Below are 14,925 nucleotides of genomic sequence, written 5' to 3' on the forward strand. Positions count from 1 at the left end.
TGATCTTAAGGCAACATCTACTGGCACAACTGCAGGAACTTATTATTACATAGTAGTGATCAGAATGACTTTTGAAATGTCACTTGCTTACGCTTGACTTAAAGCTATAACTACATCCGTGACAGTTTCTTCATGATTCAGCCCCTTATTCCCACCACCTCTTCACACAAAAGCTCACATTTTCTCCCACCTTTTGGAAATGTCAAATTCTATGAACAATTTTGGGAAGGAGAAATTAAACTGAATGATCTACAGCAGGAAGCAGATCAGACCTGCAAAAATGTCCCATAAAACACTTGGAAGAGCAATCCAAATAGCACATGTACTAATGATGCACGAGATGTACCATCACATATTGATTCAGATACCTCAGGAACACATTCATCCTTGATATATTATAGTACCTTGTGTTGAATCACTGCTGCTCGACATCCTTCCTTGGACTTTCCTTGATCCACCTTGCTGGATTGTGCTTATATTTTCCTCATCCTCTTGCTCACTCCTGCATTAAATACACAATCATTAAACTTGTTATTGGGGGGGGGGGGGGGGGGGAGAATCCAGGCTAGTGTTAGTTTTGAAAGAGTTTGCCCAGTATTCCCAGATGTAGGCTTATGCACTTCTTTTCTTTAAAAAAAAAGATATTTATATGACCCCTCTAATGCATTTATTGGTATGTCACCAAAGATGAGCAAATTTCTACAGGAGAGCATTGTGACTGGTTGCACTGCTATCTGTTATGGAGGCTCCAATGCACAGGATTGAAAGAGGCTGGAAGAGGGTTGTAGACTCAGCCAGCTCCATCATAGGCATAATCCTCCCCACCATCGACAATACTTCCAATATCCTCAAGGTGGCATCCATCATTAAGGGCTCTCACCATTTGGGACATCCTCTTTTTAGTACCATGATCAAGGAGAAGATACAAGAGCCTGACGACTGACACTCAACATTTTCAGAACAACTTCTCCTTTGCCTTCAGATTTATGAATGATCCATGAACCAATGAACACCGTCTTCCTATTCCTCTTTTGTACTATTTACTTTTTTTTGTATCCTTTAGTAATTTTTCTCTTGCATTATACACCAAGTGGTCACTTTATGTACATCCTTTACCTAATGAAGTGGCCACTGAGTGTACGTTCGTGGTCTCCTGCTACTGTAGACCATCCACTTCTAGGTTTGACGTGTTGTGCTTTCAGAGATGCTCTTCTGCACACCACTGCTGTAATGCATGATTATTTGAGTTATCTTCCTGTCAGCTTGAACCAGTCTAGCCATTCTCCTCTGACCTCTCTCATTAACAAGGCATTTTCACTCACAGAACTGACACTCACCGGATTTTTGTTTTGTTTGTTTTGCATCATTCTCTGTAAACTCTAGAGACTGTTGTGTGTGAAAATCCCAGGAGATCAGCAGTTTCTGAGATACTCAAATCACCCCATATGGCACCAATAATCATTCTGCAGTTGAAATCACTTATAGATGTCATGGTGACTCTTCACAAACTCCTAAGGATGCAGAGGTGCTGCCATGCTTTCTTTGTTAATGCACTTACGTACACGGCCCGAGAGAGGTCCTCCGAAATGAAAACGATGAGGAATTTCAAGTTGCTGACCCTCTCCACCTCTGATCCTCCAATGAGAACTGGCTCATGGACCACGGGTTCCATCCTCCTGAAGTCAATAATCAACTCCTTGGTCTTGCTGACATTGAGTAAGAGGCTGTTGTTGTGGGACCTCTCAGCCAGATTTTCAACCTCCCTTCTATATGCTGATTCGTCACCACTTTTGATTTGGCCAACAACAGTGGTGTCATCGACAAACTTAAATATGGCATTGGAGCTGTGCTTAGCCACACAGTCACAAGTGTAAAGCAAATAAAGCAGGGGCTAAGCCTCGTGGTGCACCTGTGCTGGAGATTGAGGAGGAGATGTACTGCCAATCTGAACTGACTAGGGTCTTCAACTGAAGAAATCAAGGATCCAATTGCACAAAGAGGTATTGAGGCTAAGATCTTGAAGTTTACTGATTAGTTTTGAGGGGATAATGGTATTGAATGCTGAGCTGTAGTCAATAAAGAGCATCCTGATGTATACATCTTTGCTGTCCAGATGTTCCAGAGTTGAATGAAGAGCCAATGAGATGACATCAGATGTGAACCTGTTGCGTCAGCAGGCAAATTGGAGCAGATCTAAATCACAAATTTCACGGCATATATCACTGATAATGAACCTGATTCTGATCATCTCCAGCATATCAGGCATTATTAATTGACACAAAAAAAAAGAATTGTTTTTGGGCTGCCTTCAGTTAGTAAATGCTTTCTTAAGATCAAGATTCAATTTTATTTATCACGTGTACATTGAAACACAGTGAAATGCAATTGTTTGCGTTAACAACCAACGCATCTGCAGGCAGCCCAAAAGTGTTGCCACACATTCTAGTGCCAACATAGCATGTCCACAATGATTAGAAGAACAACAGAGAACACAAGCCCCACTGCTCCCTCCTACCCACGCATAAACACAGTCCTTTAACCACAGGTCAGGCCTCTAGCGTATTCAGATTTGCAGACATTGGGCTTTGTTTCCCAGCGGGTTCGCAGACTCAGCTAATATTGGACTATTTCGACTAATACTGTGCATAGTACTCCAGGTACAGCCTCAGCAAAACCCTGTGAAAATGTTGCGATCCTTCCTTATTTCTGACTTGAACCCTTCATGCTATTAAGACCAAATGCTATTTGCCTACCTAAAACTTCTAACTGCACTTGCCTGCTACTTTTTGTGATTAATGCACAAGATCTCGATGTGATAGGGAAATTACTGAAGATCTTCTGGAACATGTTCTACTCATTTGGAAAAGAGTGGCTTTATTAGTGATTGGTGGAGAGGACTGTGCCTATTATGGAGCTGGCAGAGTGTATAATTCTCTACAGCCTCTTTTGATCCTGTGCTTTGGAACTTTCATAACAGGCAGTGTTGAAAGCTATCAGAATGCTTTCCATAGTACTTCTGCAAAAATTTGCTATCAGTCAGCATAGATTTGTGTAGGGGAAGACCCAGTCTCACAAATTTTGAGGAAATGATTGAGATGACTTTTGGTAGGGCAATGGATGCTCTCCACATGGACCTTAATAAAGCACTTAACAAGGTCCCCCAAGGTCCCCCACTTAACAAGGCTGGAGTAGAAGATTAATTCATATGGGATCCATGGAAAATTGGTAAAGTTGGATTCAAATAAATGGCTTGGATGCAGAGGCAGAGTATGACAGAATTTGCTATCTACCCTATAAATCCACCCCATAATTTTGTATGCCTCTGTCATTTCATCACTCTGCTTTCTTCAATTCAGGGAAAGCAGACCCAGGCTTTCCAATATCTCTGATAACATCTCTGCATCCTCTCTACCTCTAACCCCATCCTCTCTATAGTGCAGTGACCAAAACGGTACACAATGCTCCAAGTGCGGTCTAACCAAATTTTGTGCAACTATCACATTACACCCCAAAGTGATGTAGATCAAGCTTGATACATGTCACATTGTTGAGTCCCAATATCCACATCACAACACATCCTTCTTGAGTTTTCTGAATATTGAGGGTTGTGGGTCCATAGGAGATTCAGTATGGAAAGAAGAGAATGGGACATTCAGCACTCTTTCCTGACAATTAACTGAGCACCAAGCACTCATCACTGCAGACCCACAAGAAGTATCCAATTGTCCCTGTTATGCCATTAGACCAAAGAATCAAGCCATTTCTCAAATGGAAATAGATTTCTTTTTAACATTAACACTCCAAAAATAGCTTGGATTATTGAGAAGCTTCATCTTCAAGTGGATCAAAGCAACAGAAATCTGCGCTCCATTTGGAAAATATTTATGGTCTGAATTTATGGATAATTACATATTTTAAATTACTTTTGATTACTATCCAGTAACGTGTCACCACGCAGGAGAAATACTTACTCAGTAGGTGGTTCTGAGGCATGGTGGATTGGTGCCTTTATCGATCCTGAAGTCTGTGTGATTAAATACTGCCACCTGTAAATGTAATGGAAAAGGATCAGTGGGAAATGATATTTTAATATCCTACCTTAAACTCAGCCTTAGATTACTGATCTTAAAGGCACAGGAAAAGGCCATTCTGATAGAATCGTTTCCATATCCAGTCCACATTTATATTTTTTTCAACATTTAACCATTTTCTTTTTTTTTTTAAATTTTTTAATTAGTTTTTCAAAACATTTTACAAAATTAAAAACCCCAAATCCCAATGAGGAGCATTAATCCAGAGCAAGGTTAAGCATACAATAACAATATGCTACAAAGGAAGAGAATTTAACAAAAAAGCACCTAAATTAAAGACAAGTGAGCTTAGTGTCCTCCCCAAACCCCACAACACAAGAAAAAAACAACAATTCCAGACCAACCACCACACAATATAGAGAGTATAAGTCCGGACAGTCAAACTCCCAGACTGTGAATACACTTAGCAACAGAGGATAATAATGCCTACTACCAGAAAAAAAAGGGAGCTGAAAGCAAGGGACCGAAAAGAAAAGAAAACCCTAGTCAAGAGGAAGGTTATGAAAGTACTCGATAAAAGGCCCCCAGATCTTATGGAACTTTAAATCCGAATTGAGAACTGAATAATGAATTTTTTCCAGGTCCAAGCAGGCCATAATGTCGTTAAGCCATTGCGCATGAGTGGGCGGGGCAACATCTCTCCATCTAAGGAGGATCAAGCGTCTCGCCAGGAGAGAGGCAAAGGATAGTATTCGGCATTTGGTCGGACCCAGACATAAATCTGTCTCGCCCCAAAAACCGAACAGAGCAATTAAGGGGTTAGGTTCTAGGTGCTGATTCAGAATACCCGATAGTGTAGTGAAGACATCTTTCCAGAATTTCTCCAAGCTAGGACAGAACCAGTACATCTGGATGAGAGAGGCCACGCCCCTCTTGCATTTATCACAGAGCGGACTAATGCCAGGGTAGAATCGAGATAGTTTAGATTTAGACATATGGGCTCTATGAACAATCTTAAACTGTAAGAGACAATGGCGAGCACAAAGAGAGGTTGAGTTAACCGATTTGAGAACTGAGTCCCAGCTCTCCTCGGATAAGGAGATATTTAAATCCTGCTTCCAGGCCATTTTAATTTTATCCACAGGGGCCCGTCGTAAGGCTGCTAGTTTATCTTGGATAATTGAAATTAAACCTTTACCTAGTGGATTAATGGAGAGAAATAGGTCCATAGCATTTTTCGCAGGCATTTCAGGAAAGTTAGGAATTAAAGGAGCAGTAAAGTGTCGGATTTGGAGATATCTGAAAAAGTGAGCGTTAGGCAGGTTGAACTTAACAGAGAGCTGTTGAAAAGAAGTGAAGCGGTTATCAATGAAGAGATCTTCAAAATGTCTAATGCCCTTCCTGTACCAAACATGGAATGCTGAATCGAACGTGGTAGGTAAAAAAAGGTGGTTATGTGCGACAGGGCTAGAAATGGAAAACCCCTGGAAACCATAGCATTTCCTGAACTGAGCCCATATACGCAAAGTGTGTCTAACCAGAGGATTAGCTATTGATCTGGGCAGACTGCTAGGGATTGCAGAGCCAAGAAGTGCAGATATAGATAATTCTTTAGTGGAGCTCAACTCCATTGCCACCCAGTTAGGGCACTCAGGTTGACCGTGGAAGAAAGACCAGAAGGCAGCACAACGTATATTAGCTGCCCAGTAATATAAGCGAAAGTTAGGTAAAGCCATGCCACCCTCTTTTTTAGATTTTTGGAGGTGGATTTTATTAATTCTAGAGCGCTTATTCTGCCACAGATATGACAAAATAATAGAATCTAAGGAATCAAAAAAAGATTTAGGAATAAAAATTGGGATAGATTGAAATAAGTATAAAAATTTGGGGAGAACATACATTTTGACAACATTGATACGACCTACCAAGGACATAGATAGAGGTGATCATTGTACCAGACTCTGTTTTGTAGCATATGAAAGATTGACAAAGTTTTCACGAAAGAGATCTTTAAACTTCCTTGTGACTGTAATTCCAAGATAAGTAAATTGATTATGGACTACTTTAAAAGGGAGATCACGAAATATTAGTTCTTGTGCTTCTTTATTAATTGGGAAAAGTTCACTCTTATGTAAGTTGAGTTTATAGCCAGAGATCTGGCTAAACTGGTCAAGAAGTGAAAACATTAGAGGTAAGGATGTAGACGGATATGAGAGAAAGAGTAGTAAGTCATCAGCATAGAGAGAGACTTTATGCTCAACACCCCCTCTCCAAATCCCGGTCAGTTCAGGACATTTTTGAAATGCTATCGCCAGAGGTTCTATAGCCAAATCAAAGAGAAAGGGACTTAAGGGGCATCCCTGACGGGTGCCACGTTTGAGATTGAATACTTGGGATTTCTGAAAGTTAGTTAGAACAGAAGCAGTAGGACACAGGTACAGCAATTGGATCCAAGAGATGAAACTTTGGCCGAGGTCAAATTTTTCTAAGACTGCAAAAAGGTAGTTCCACTCTATACGATCAAATGCTTTCTCCGCATCAAGGGAGATAACACATTCAGGAGTCCCAGTTGGAACTGAGTATAAAATATTAAATAGACGCCGAATGTTAAAAAAAGGGAGACGGTTTTTAATAAAGCCTGTTTGGTCATCAGAGATAATGGAGGGAATAACGGTTTCTAATCTATGAGCCAACACTTTAGCTAAGATCTTTACATCAACATTGAGCAGAGAGATCGGCCTGTACGAGGAAAACTCTGTTGGGTCTTTGCCCTTTTTTAAAAGAAGAATAATAGATGCCTCATTGAAAGAGGGTGGCAATTTGCCGTAGTTAAACGAGTCAGATAATACTGAAAGTAACTGAGGAGAAAGAAGTGAGGAGAATGATTTATAAAATTCCACAGGGAACCCATCAGGTCCAGGAGAGGACAGTGCAGAAATTGCAAAAGATATTTCTTCTAGTGATATAGGCGCATTAAGTTTGGCTTTGAAATCAGATGAAAGTGAGGGGATATTCAGATTCTGTAAAAATTGATCCACAGAGATATTGTCATTCAGGGATTCAGAAGAATAAAGCCGAGAATAAAAATTTTTAAATGCGTCATTAATTTCTAAATGATCCGATGTAAAGTCTCCGTTCTCCTTCCGGATCTTTGTAATATGTTGTTTGGCTTTAGAACGCCTCAGCTGATTGGCTAGGAATTTACCAGACTTATCCCCATGAATGTAAAAGCGGCTCTTGCTTTCGAGAAGTTGGCGTTCGACAGGTTGAGTGGACAGAAGGTTAAATTTAGTTTGGAGTTCAACGCGCTTCTTGTATAATTCAGGGTTCTTAGTTTGGGCATATAATTGATCCGCATCTTTAATCTGGCTAATGAGGTCTGCTCGATCTGCACAGGATCTTCTATTGAGATTTGCTGTGTAAGAGATTATTTGACCCCTCAAATATGCTTTCATGGCATCCCAGACAATCTGGGATGGCACTTCAGGTGATGTATTAGTGTTAAAATAGAAGGTTATCTGGTCTTTAATAAATTTTACGAAATCATCATCCGATAATAAAGTTGAATCGAACCGCCAGTGTTTGTTCCTCTGAGGGAGACCGGGAAAGTTCAGAAAGAGGGTAATTGGGGCATGGTCAGAAATCAGTATACTCTGATAGTCACAAGTGTGGGCAAATGGGATAAGTTGGTTATCGAGTAGGAAATAGTCAATTCTAGTGAAGGTATGGTGAACATGTGAGAAAAAGGAATAATCTCTCTCCGTAGGATGGAGGAAACGCCATATATCAGAGATACCAAAATTAGAGAGAAACGACTGAATAGCTAAGGCAGATTTGGTAGGTGATCTGGTAACAGAGGACGATCGGTCCAGTTTAGGATCCAACCAACAGTTAAAGTCACCACCCAATATAAGAGAGTATGAGTTTAAGTCTGGTAGTGAGGAAAAAAACCGTTCAAAAAAGTTAACATCATCAAAGTTGGGGGCATACAGGTTTGCTAGTGCAACTTTAGTGTTATATAGTTTACCAGAAACAATAATAAAACGGCCATTTGTGTCCGATATTTTATTATGGAGTTCAAAAGGAATATTTGAGTTAATAAGAATGGAGACTCCCCTAGCTTTAGCGGCAAAGGATGAATGAAAATGCTGACCCGCCCACTTGGACAGAAGCCGGGAGTTATCAAAACAACGAATATGAGTTTCTTGGAGGAAAGCAATGTCAGCTTTGAGTTGTTTAATATGTGAGAATACCTTCCTCCTTTTAACAGGGCGGTTCAGTCCCTTTACATTCCAGCTCACGAATTTAAGTGCACTAGCCATTATCAATTACTAATGCATAAAAGGCAGCAGGCATATAAAAAATCAAGCGGTACAATAGCAGTCTGGGAGCAGAGATGTAAACATAGATTTGTAAGGTCAAAATATAAACATGTCCTAAACAATAAAGAAATGTTGGAACTGGAAAACCCACCCCACCCACACAACCCAAAACTAGACGGCTACCAAAACAAATAGCTAGCTCTACCAAAAAAATTAACCCAAATACAACTTCCAGATCTGTGTCATTGACAGCAGTTCCGTATAAATGCTATAACAAACAGTAACTAGTTTATGCACTAGAAAACATAACTACAGATTAGAACACCTTCAGCCGAGATATACAACTTAATACAGAGAAAATCTGAAGAAAACCAAAACTAACCTACCCGCGAAATATTATAGAAGAATAAAGTAAGAGAAAGGGAAAAAAAAAAGGTAAGAAGGAAAAAGAAAAAAAAAGAGGAAGGGGAAAATTATAAATTCAAGATGAGTATTTATCAACCGTTTACCGAGAAGGGAGAAAAAAAAAATTCAGAGAATGGAAAAAAAAGGGGTGAAGAAAAGAAAAAGATAAAATAAATAAATATTTAAAACAGAGGAAAAATAAATCAGCAGTTGAACTGTGAACCGACAAACAGGGAGGCCTTCACTAAAGACTTCAAACCTCCAAAACAAGTTAGAATTAGTTGTAGAACTCTGTAGGTAAAGTTATACAGAGGTAAAAATAGATTACACACACACCAAATCCCGGGAGAGATTGTCAACAGCCTTTAGAGTTTCAGTGAATAATGTCTGAGTGATTCAAGTGAATTCCGAGTCCAGAGAGAGTAATTTTACTACGAGGAGTACTTATCCACCATTTTAGGAGGTCCGATCAGATTCCGAAGATGACTGGATAGCCGGAAGACTTGCCACAAACGCTTCAGCTTCCCTCGCTGATTTGAACCACTTGAATTCCCTGGTATTAAACTTGATTCTTAGGTCAGCAAGATTACGAAAGGAAGGTTTGAAACCACGATCAAAAAGCACTTTCATTACGCCTTTATACTCAGCGCGCATCTTTAAGGTCTGGGGTGCAAAATCTTCCACAAAGCGAATGGTTGTATCCTGGAAAGAAAAAGAGCCTCTGCGACGTGCCTCCACAATCAGACTGTGTTTTACCTGGTATTGATGGAAACACAAGATTACTGGTCGCGGGCGGGAGCCCAGAATTCCGAGGGGAACGTAAACTCTGTGTGCCCGTTCGAGCTCGGGCGGCTTCGGAAGCAGATCCTTCCCGAATATCTCACAGAGAAACTCGGCGAAAAACTTCACAGTTGACCCCTTCTCAGTTGCCTCTGGTAATCCCAGAATTCTGATGTTGCAGCGTCTGCTGCGATTTTCGAGATCCACCATTTTGGAAAGAAGTTTATTAGATTTTTCCTCTAAGCTGGAACAGAGAGTCTCCAAGTATCGAACCCGACTTTCTAAAGCTTCAGAAGTCGAATCGATGCGAGATAAGTGATCAGCATGTTTGTCCACTTTATCGTTGATCCGATCCAGTTTCTCTTCTAACTGTTTGAAAGCGGTTTTAATTTCCTTTAAGATTTCGTCTCGGAGATTTTCAAGCGCCTCCATCGTCACGTCCGACGAGGTCGTAGTTTCTTTTCTCCCGGATTTAGAACTCTTGCTAGACATTGTAGGTTAGATATATTCACAGGCAAGTAAGAGATACCGAAATAATTCCTAACTAAGCTTTATAAAATGGAGACATTTAGTGCAAAGGTAGCGACAGTAACGGAACAAAAGTTCGGAGCAGCTAAGCAATCGCCATCTTACCGGAAGTCCCTTAACCATTTTCTTGTTATAACGAGCTGACAATTCAATCTCAGATTCAAAGAATGGCAATGGTTTTGTATTTCTAATGCCTCTATTCATCAAAACAGATTTGTGAATATCAGCATACAGATCTTAACTAAGTTAGCCTATCCTACCTTTTAAAAACATCTGTTTATCATATTATTCTGCTATAACTTTTGCTTGCCCATATCTGCCAATGTCCTTAGTCTCTTCACTGTTGATCACACTTGGATAAATCATGCCATCCATCCATAATGGTCCTGTTCCACATTCTTCCTGAATTTGTATATTTATTCATTCATTAAGCACAGTCATATAGAACAGAAACAGGTACTTGAATACATCATGTCTATGCCAACCATTAAGTATCCATCTATACTATTCCCATTTCCTTTGTAGGACTTGACATGCTGTAAATAATCCCTTTACAATTTTAAAACTAAGAAATTGATTTAGTTTTTTACACCATCCCAGTTCTAATGCTGCAATGGAATTACCATTTCACTCTATTCCCCCAGAAAAGAAAAATCATAACCAAGAATCTGTAAGGAGTTTGCATGTTCTCCCCATTACTACCTGGGTTTCTTCCCACATTCTGAAGACATACAGGATAGGGTTAGTAAGTTATGGGCAGAGTATGTTGGTGCTGGAAATATGACAACACTTGCAGGCTGCTCTAAACACATCCCTTGACTGTGATGGTTGTTGATGCAAATGACACATTTCACTGTATGCTTCAATGTTCTGATGTGCATGTGACAAATAAAACTTCTTTTTCTTTTCAGCCCCAAGTCCTGTTCCAGACTCCGTTACATCTCCACTAACGCCAGTTAGCAGCAATTTTGTCTCCAGCTCACCTCTTTTATTGCATTACTTTGTGGGCTTACACAAAATGCAAACATCTCTTGTTTACTCTTCGGTCTTACTCGGTTTAATCTTTCCTTTCTAGGCAAAAAAAGCAGGAGCGATTAGGATAAGTTTTCTTTTTACAAATCAAATTGTTATCCACTCAAAGGATGGTGGAAGGAAATTTAGTTGGAGACTTTCAAAAGGAAATTGTATAAAGGGGAAAAATTGCAGGGCTCTCGGAATGGGACTGGAACTAATTGGTTTGTTCTTTCTAAGAGCTGACGGATATACAATGATCTCCTTCGGAATTGTATGATTCAGTAACCAGACTTCCCACTTTTCTTATTTTAGATTTCCTACACTTTGCCCTTTTTGCATTCTTCTGCATCTTGTCCTTTATTTAAAATAATGCAATTTCAACTTATTAATTTAAAACCTTTCTCATGCACGTAGTCTTCATGTTCCCAAATACTTTCGGAAGTCTAACCCTTTAAGTGGTTTCAAAGTCACAGGGATCTGAATCCGCAACCAACACACCACACCCCTTCATCCCAAATCACTCCAGTCAGGCTTCCAACTCTAGTTCACTTTTAAACTCAGGGCATCTGAAGTAATCGTGAAATTACTGCTCTTGAAGGATATCTAAATCCTGCAAATCCATATTCTGTTTTGTCTTAATTTATTGCATCTGGGTTGAATAATGAAATCTTGCTGCTCATCTCCTCATGTTATAATCTTCCATTGTTGAAAATAAAAGCAATTATTCATTAAGAACTCCTGGATACATAGAGCTTCTAAAAACTGTGTTTAAGGCTTTGGGTATGGAATGCACCATTATTAATGCAACTCTGCAACAAGCACCTCCTACTACATTCTACTCCAAATGTCGTAAGTGTCACTGTTTGCAGAATGCACCCGAGGCTGCAATAATTACCTATACGTGATGGTTCTGTAACCCAGATAGAGTCAATACTCAGCATTTCACTAATGCCACTATATTAAACTTTCAACAGTATCATGGTGTACTTTTAGTTGCACTAAAATATTCCATGAAACAAAGAAGCTCAACTATAAAGTGCCTCAAACTGTGGTTGAACCAAATTTATTACAAACCTGCATCATCTCTGTGCTTCTAACTTTAAGACTCCAACTTTGGGTATAAAGACTAGGATCCATTTAATTTTTATGGTCCATTTAATTTTAGCATGTGGGAGTTATATTTCTTCTACATTTGTCCCAAAATAAAATCTGTTGTCCAGCTGGTCGACAGATTAAAAATTAAAAAGCAAAAGTTAATCCTGCAATCTCAGGTTTCCAACCATATTAAGTGGGCTTACGTTTTCCGTTCAGACACTGTCTGGGCCACCAGCTCATAGATCTGTGCACCATCAGCTGACGTTGAGATGACGAAGAAAGCTTTGTTATCTGAAATTAGCAGGATTTCATAATTAGTGAACAAACACAAACTTTATTCCACTATAATTTCCACTTTCTTGTAACATACTCTGAGCCTTACACCCCCAAGAGAGGCTTATGCCCTTAAGACATCAACACATTCAGCTCCACGCTCAATTTGGTCAAGGCTGATCTATATATGAATTAGATCTACCTTCCATTACCTTATATACCAGTAGGTATATGAACCCACATCCCACCCCCAACACACTCATTCAGTAGTTGCTCGGGGGACAGATAGCAAGATTTCTATTACCCTTTGTATCAAGTGAACAGTGTGGCTCTAATATTAAAATCTGCCTCCCTTGATCTGAATGTCTTCTTCGTCCCCACATCCCACTCAAGTAGGAAAGAATTACACTGTTTATTTGACAGTAAAGCTCATAATGCTCAACACTCAATAGAATACAAGTGTAGTCGCTGCAACTGGCATCACAATCAGAGTGAGAATAAAGGGTACGTTGTCACATCTCAGTGATGGCATACAGCCAACACAAGATGCCACTTGGGCAGTGCAGATCAACTTCCACCGTAAGTTGCTTTGCTTCTGACAATCCTTTCCACCTCCTGCTTGAATTTTGATTCTCAATTTCACTGTTATCGCGAAAGCAACTGACCTGTTGCGACTTCCCGCACAAGCACAGCAGAGAGTTTGATGATGGGGCTGAAGATGTGTTTGGTATCAGCATTGGCAGCGAGATTTTTACTATGACACTTCAACACCAAACGCTCATCTTGTTTCTGGGATAGAACCAATATGTCCTCCAGTAGAAGTGTGTAGAGATCTGCATTGGTACAAAACAAGTATCCGTAAATTCTCAGCAAGATGCACTCATTGTAAATTGATTGATGGCTTTGTTAATAAATTTCGAGCAAAGTGCAGGGAGTCACAGGGAGCCAAGACCACTAAGTTTCCATATTTGGGGGGTGACAAGGGCGGGTTCAAGTGAGATTCCACACCTCAGTAGTTGTCCCGCATTAAAAGCAAACTTGAATATAGTTCAAAAGTCCGACTTCAGATTAAAAAAAAATAAAGAAAGATTCCTGGATAGTGGCATTACACTGCAAAACATGAAGAGGAAAAACTCAAAAACCAATACAAAGGTAATGTTGGAGAGAATTATTTTTGATGCTGCAGTCAGTGTCGTGACTGAAAGCAGGTCAAGAGCTTTGTAAAAATACACAGGACCACTTATTAAAAACAGCTTCAGAGCAGAATGAGATAGAAGCCCTGCCACATCTTCTGAACATTTTGTAGCACCAGTATGTATGTAACACAGCATCACGCGTAGCTGTCCATCTGCTTCACACTGAGGAATTTAGCCTTCTTGTCGCAAATCATTAAAAGAAATACAGTATACTGGTGTTGGAGGGGGTCATATCCCTAGAAAGCTATCTGTATTGATTTTCCACAACACAAAAACCTTGACAATAATTGACAAGTTTCTTTTGCATTTAGTGTTTATTTATTCTTTTGTTCACAAATTCCATAATTTTTGGTTGTGATATGTGAATTCTTTAAGGGCAAATTTCCATTGCTTAAACAGCTGCAATGTGGGTATGCACTGTATGGATATGCTAGTTATAGAAGCTGGAGGTTTAATGTCCAATACCTAAATACAAGGAAATGAATAACTAGCATCACTGCAGAGGCATAAATCACCAGATATTTACACTACTGCAAACATAAGAACCAGTATTATAAATATCTGAGACTACAATAAAAAAATAGAAACTGATACCTATATTATCACACTTGGGATACAGCAATCTTATCTGAGCATACCCAATAAAAGTATGTCTACTACATATATATGAGGGACTAATCCAAAAAACTAAAATATATCCAAAACACAAGAACCAGAACTACTAAGTACCAAAGAGCATAAATACCAATGGGCCAAAAATCCAAATATGTAAATAGTCATGACTCCTTTACGTAAATACTAGACCTATAGGAAACCTATATTGAAATATCCAAGACAAAATCTACCAGCTAAATAGCAGAGAGATAAGATCCAGGAACATAAATACATAAGAAATAGGAATCTTGCACTGTAATTGAGAAATTTGCACCACAAATTGTTGCAATAGGAACAATTGTTGTAACTATCCAAAACCATAAACATCCAGGAGAGATACCTGATTAACGAAACAAGTGCAATACCCCAAATCACAGTGCAGCAGTAACATTTCACAAAATAAAGAATATAAGAATCATTCTTTTCTCGACATCTGAATACTTTTGAATACAATCTGTATACCAACAGAATACTGAAAGGCTTGGATACAGTGGACATGGAGAGGATGTTTCCCATAGTGGGAGAGTCTAGGACCAGAGGGCACAGCCTCAGAATAAAAGGACATCCATTTAAAACTGAGATGAAGAGGAATTTCTTTAGTCACAGGGTGGTGAAATTTATTGCCAC

At 39.5% G+C, this 14,925-nt stretch overlaps 1 protein-coding gene across 6 annotated transcripts in view; it reads right to left on the reverse strand.

Annotated features, from left to right (window-relative positions):
• LOC140716840 (rho guanine nucleotide exchange factor 12-like) overlaps positions 1–14,925 on the reverse strand; it is a 144,701-nt gene that overhangs the window by 10,526 nt on the left and 119,250 nt on the right. For all 6 annotated transcript variants that reach the window (XM_073029803.1, XM_073029800.1, XM_073029802.1 and 3 more), the window contains 4 exons: positions 13,114–13,281; positions 12,379–12,466; positions 3,972–4,046; positions 405–502 (listed from right to left, as the gene is read on the reverse strand). In XM_073029803.1, the coding sequence (XP_072885904.1) occupies positions 405–502; positions 3,972–4,046; positions 12,379–12,466; positions 13,114–13,281 (429 nt within the window). The remainder of the gene's footprint in view (positions 1–404; positions 503–3,971; positions 4,047–12,378; positions 12,467–13,113; positions 13,282–14,925) is intronic.

The sequence above is a fragment of the Hemitrygon akajei genome, chromosome 26, assembly GCF_048418815.1.
Source record: "Hemitrygon akajei chromosome 26, sHemAka1.3, whole genome shotgun sequence".
In the NCBI taxonomy this organism is placed as follows: Eukaryota; Metazoa; Chordata; class Chondrichthyes; order Myliobatiformes; family Dasyatidae; genus Hemitrygon; species Hemitrygon akajei.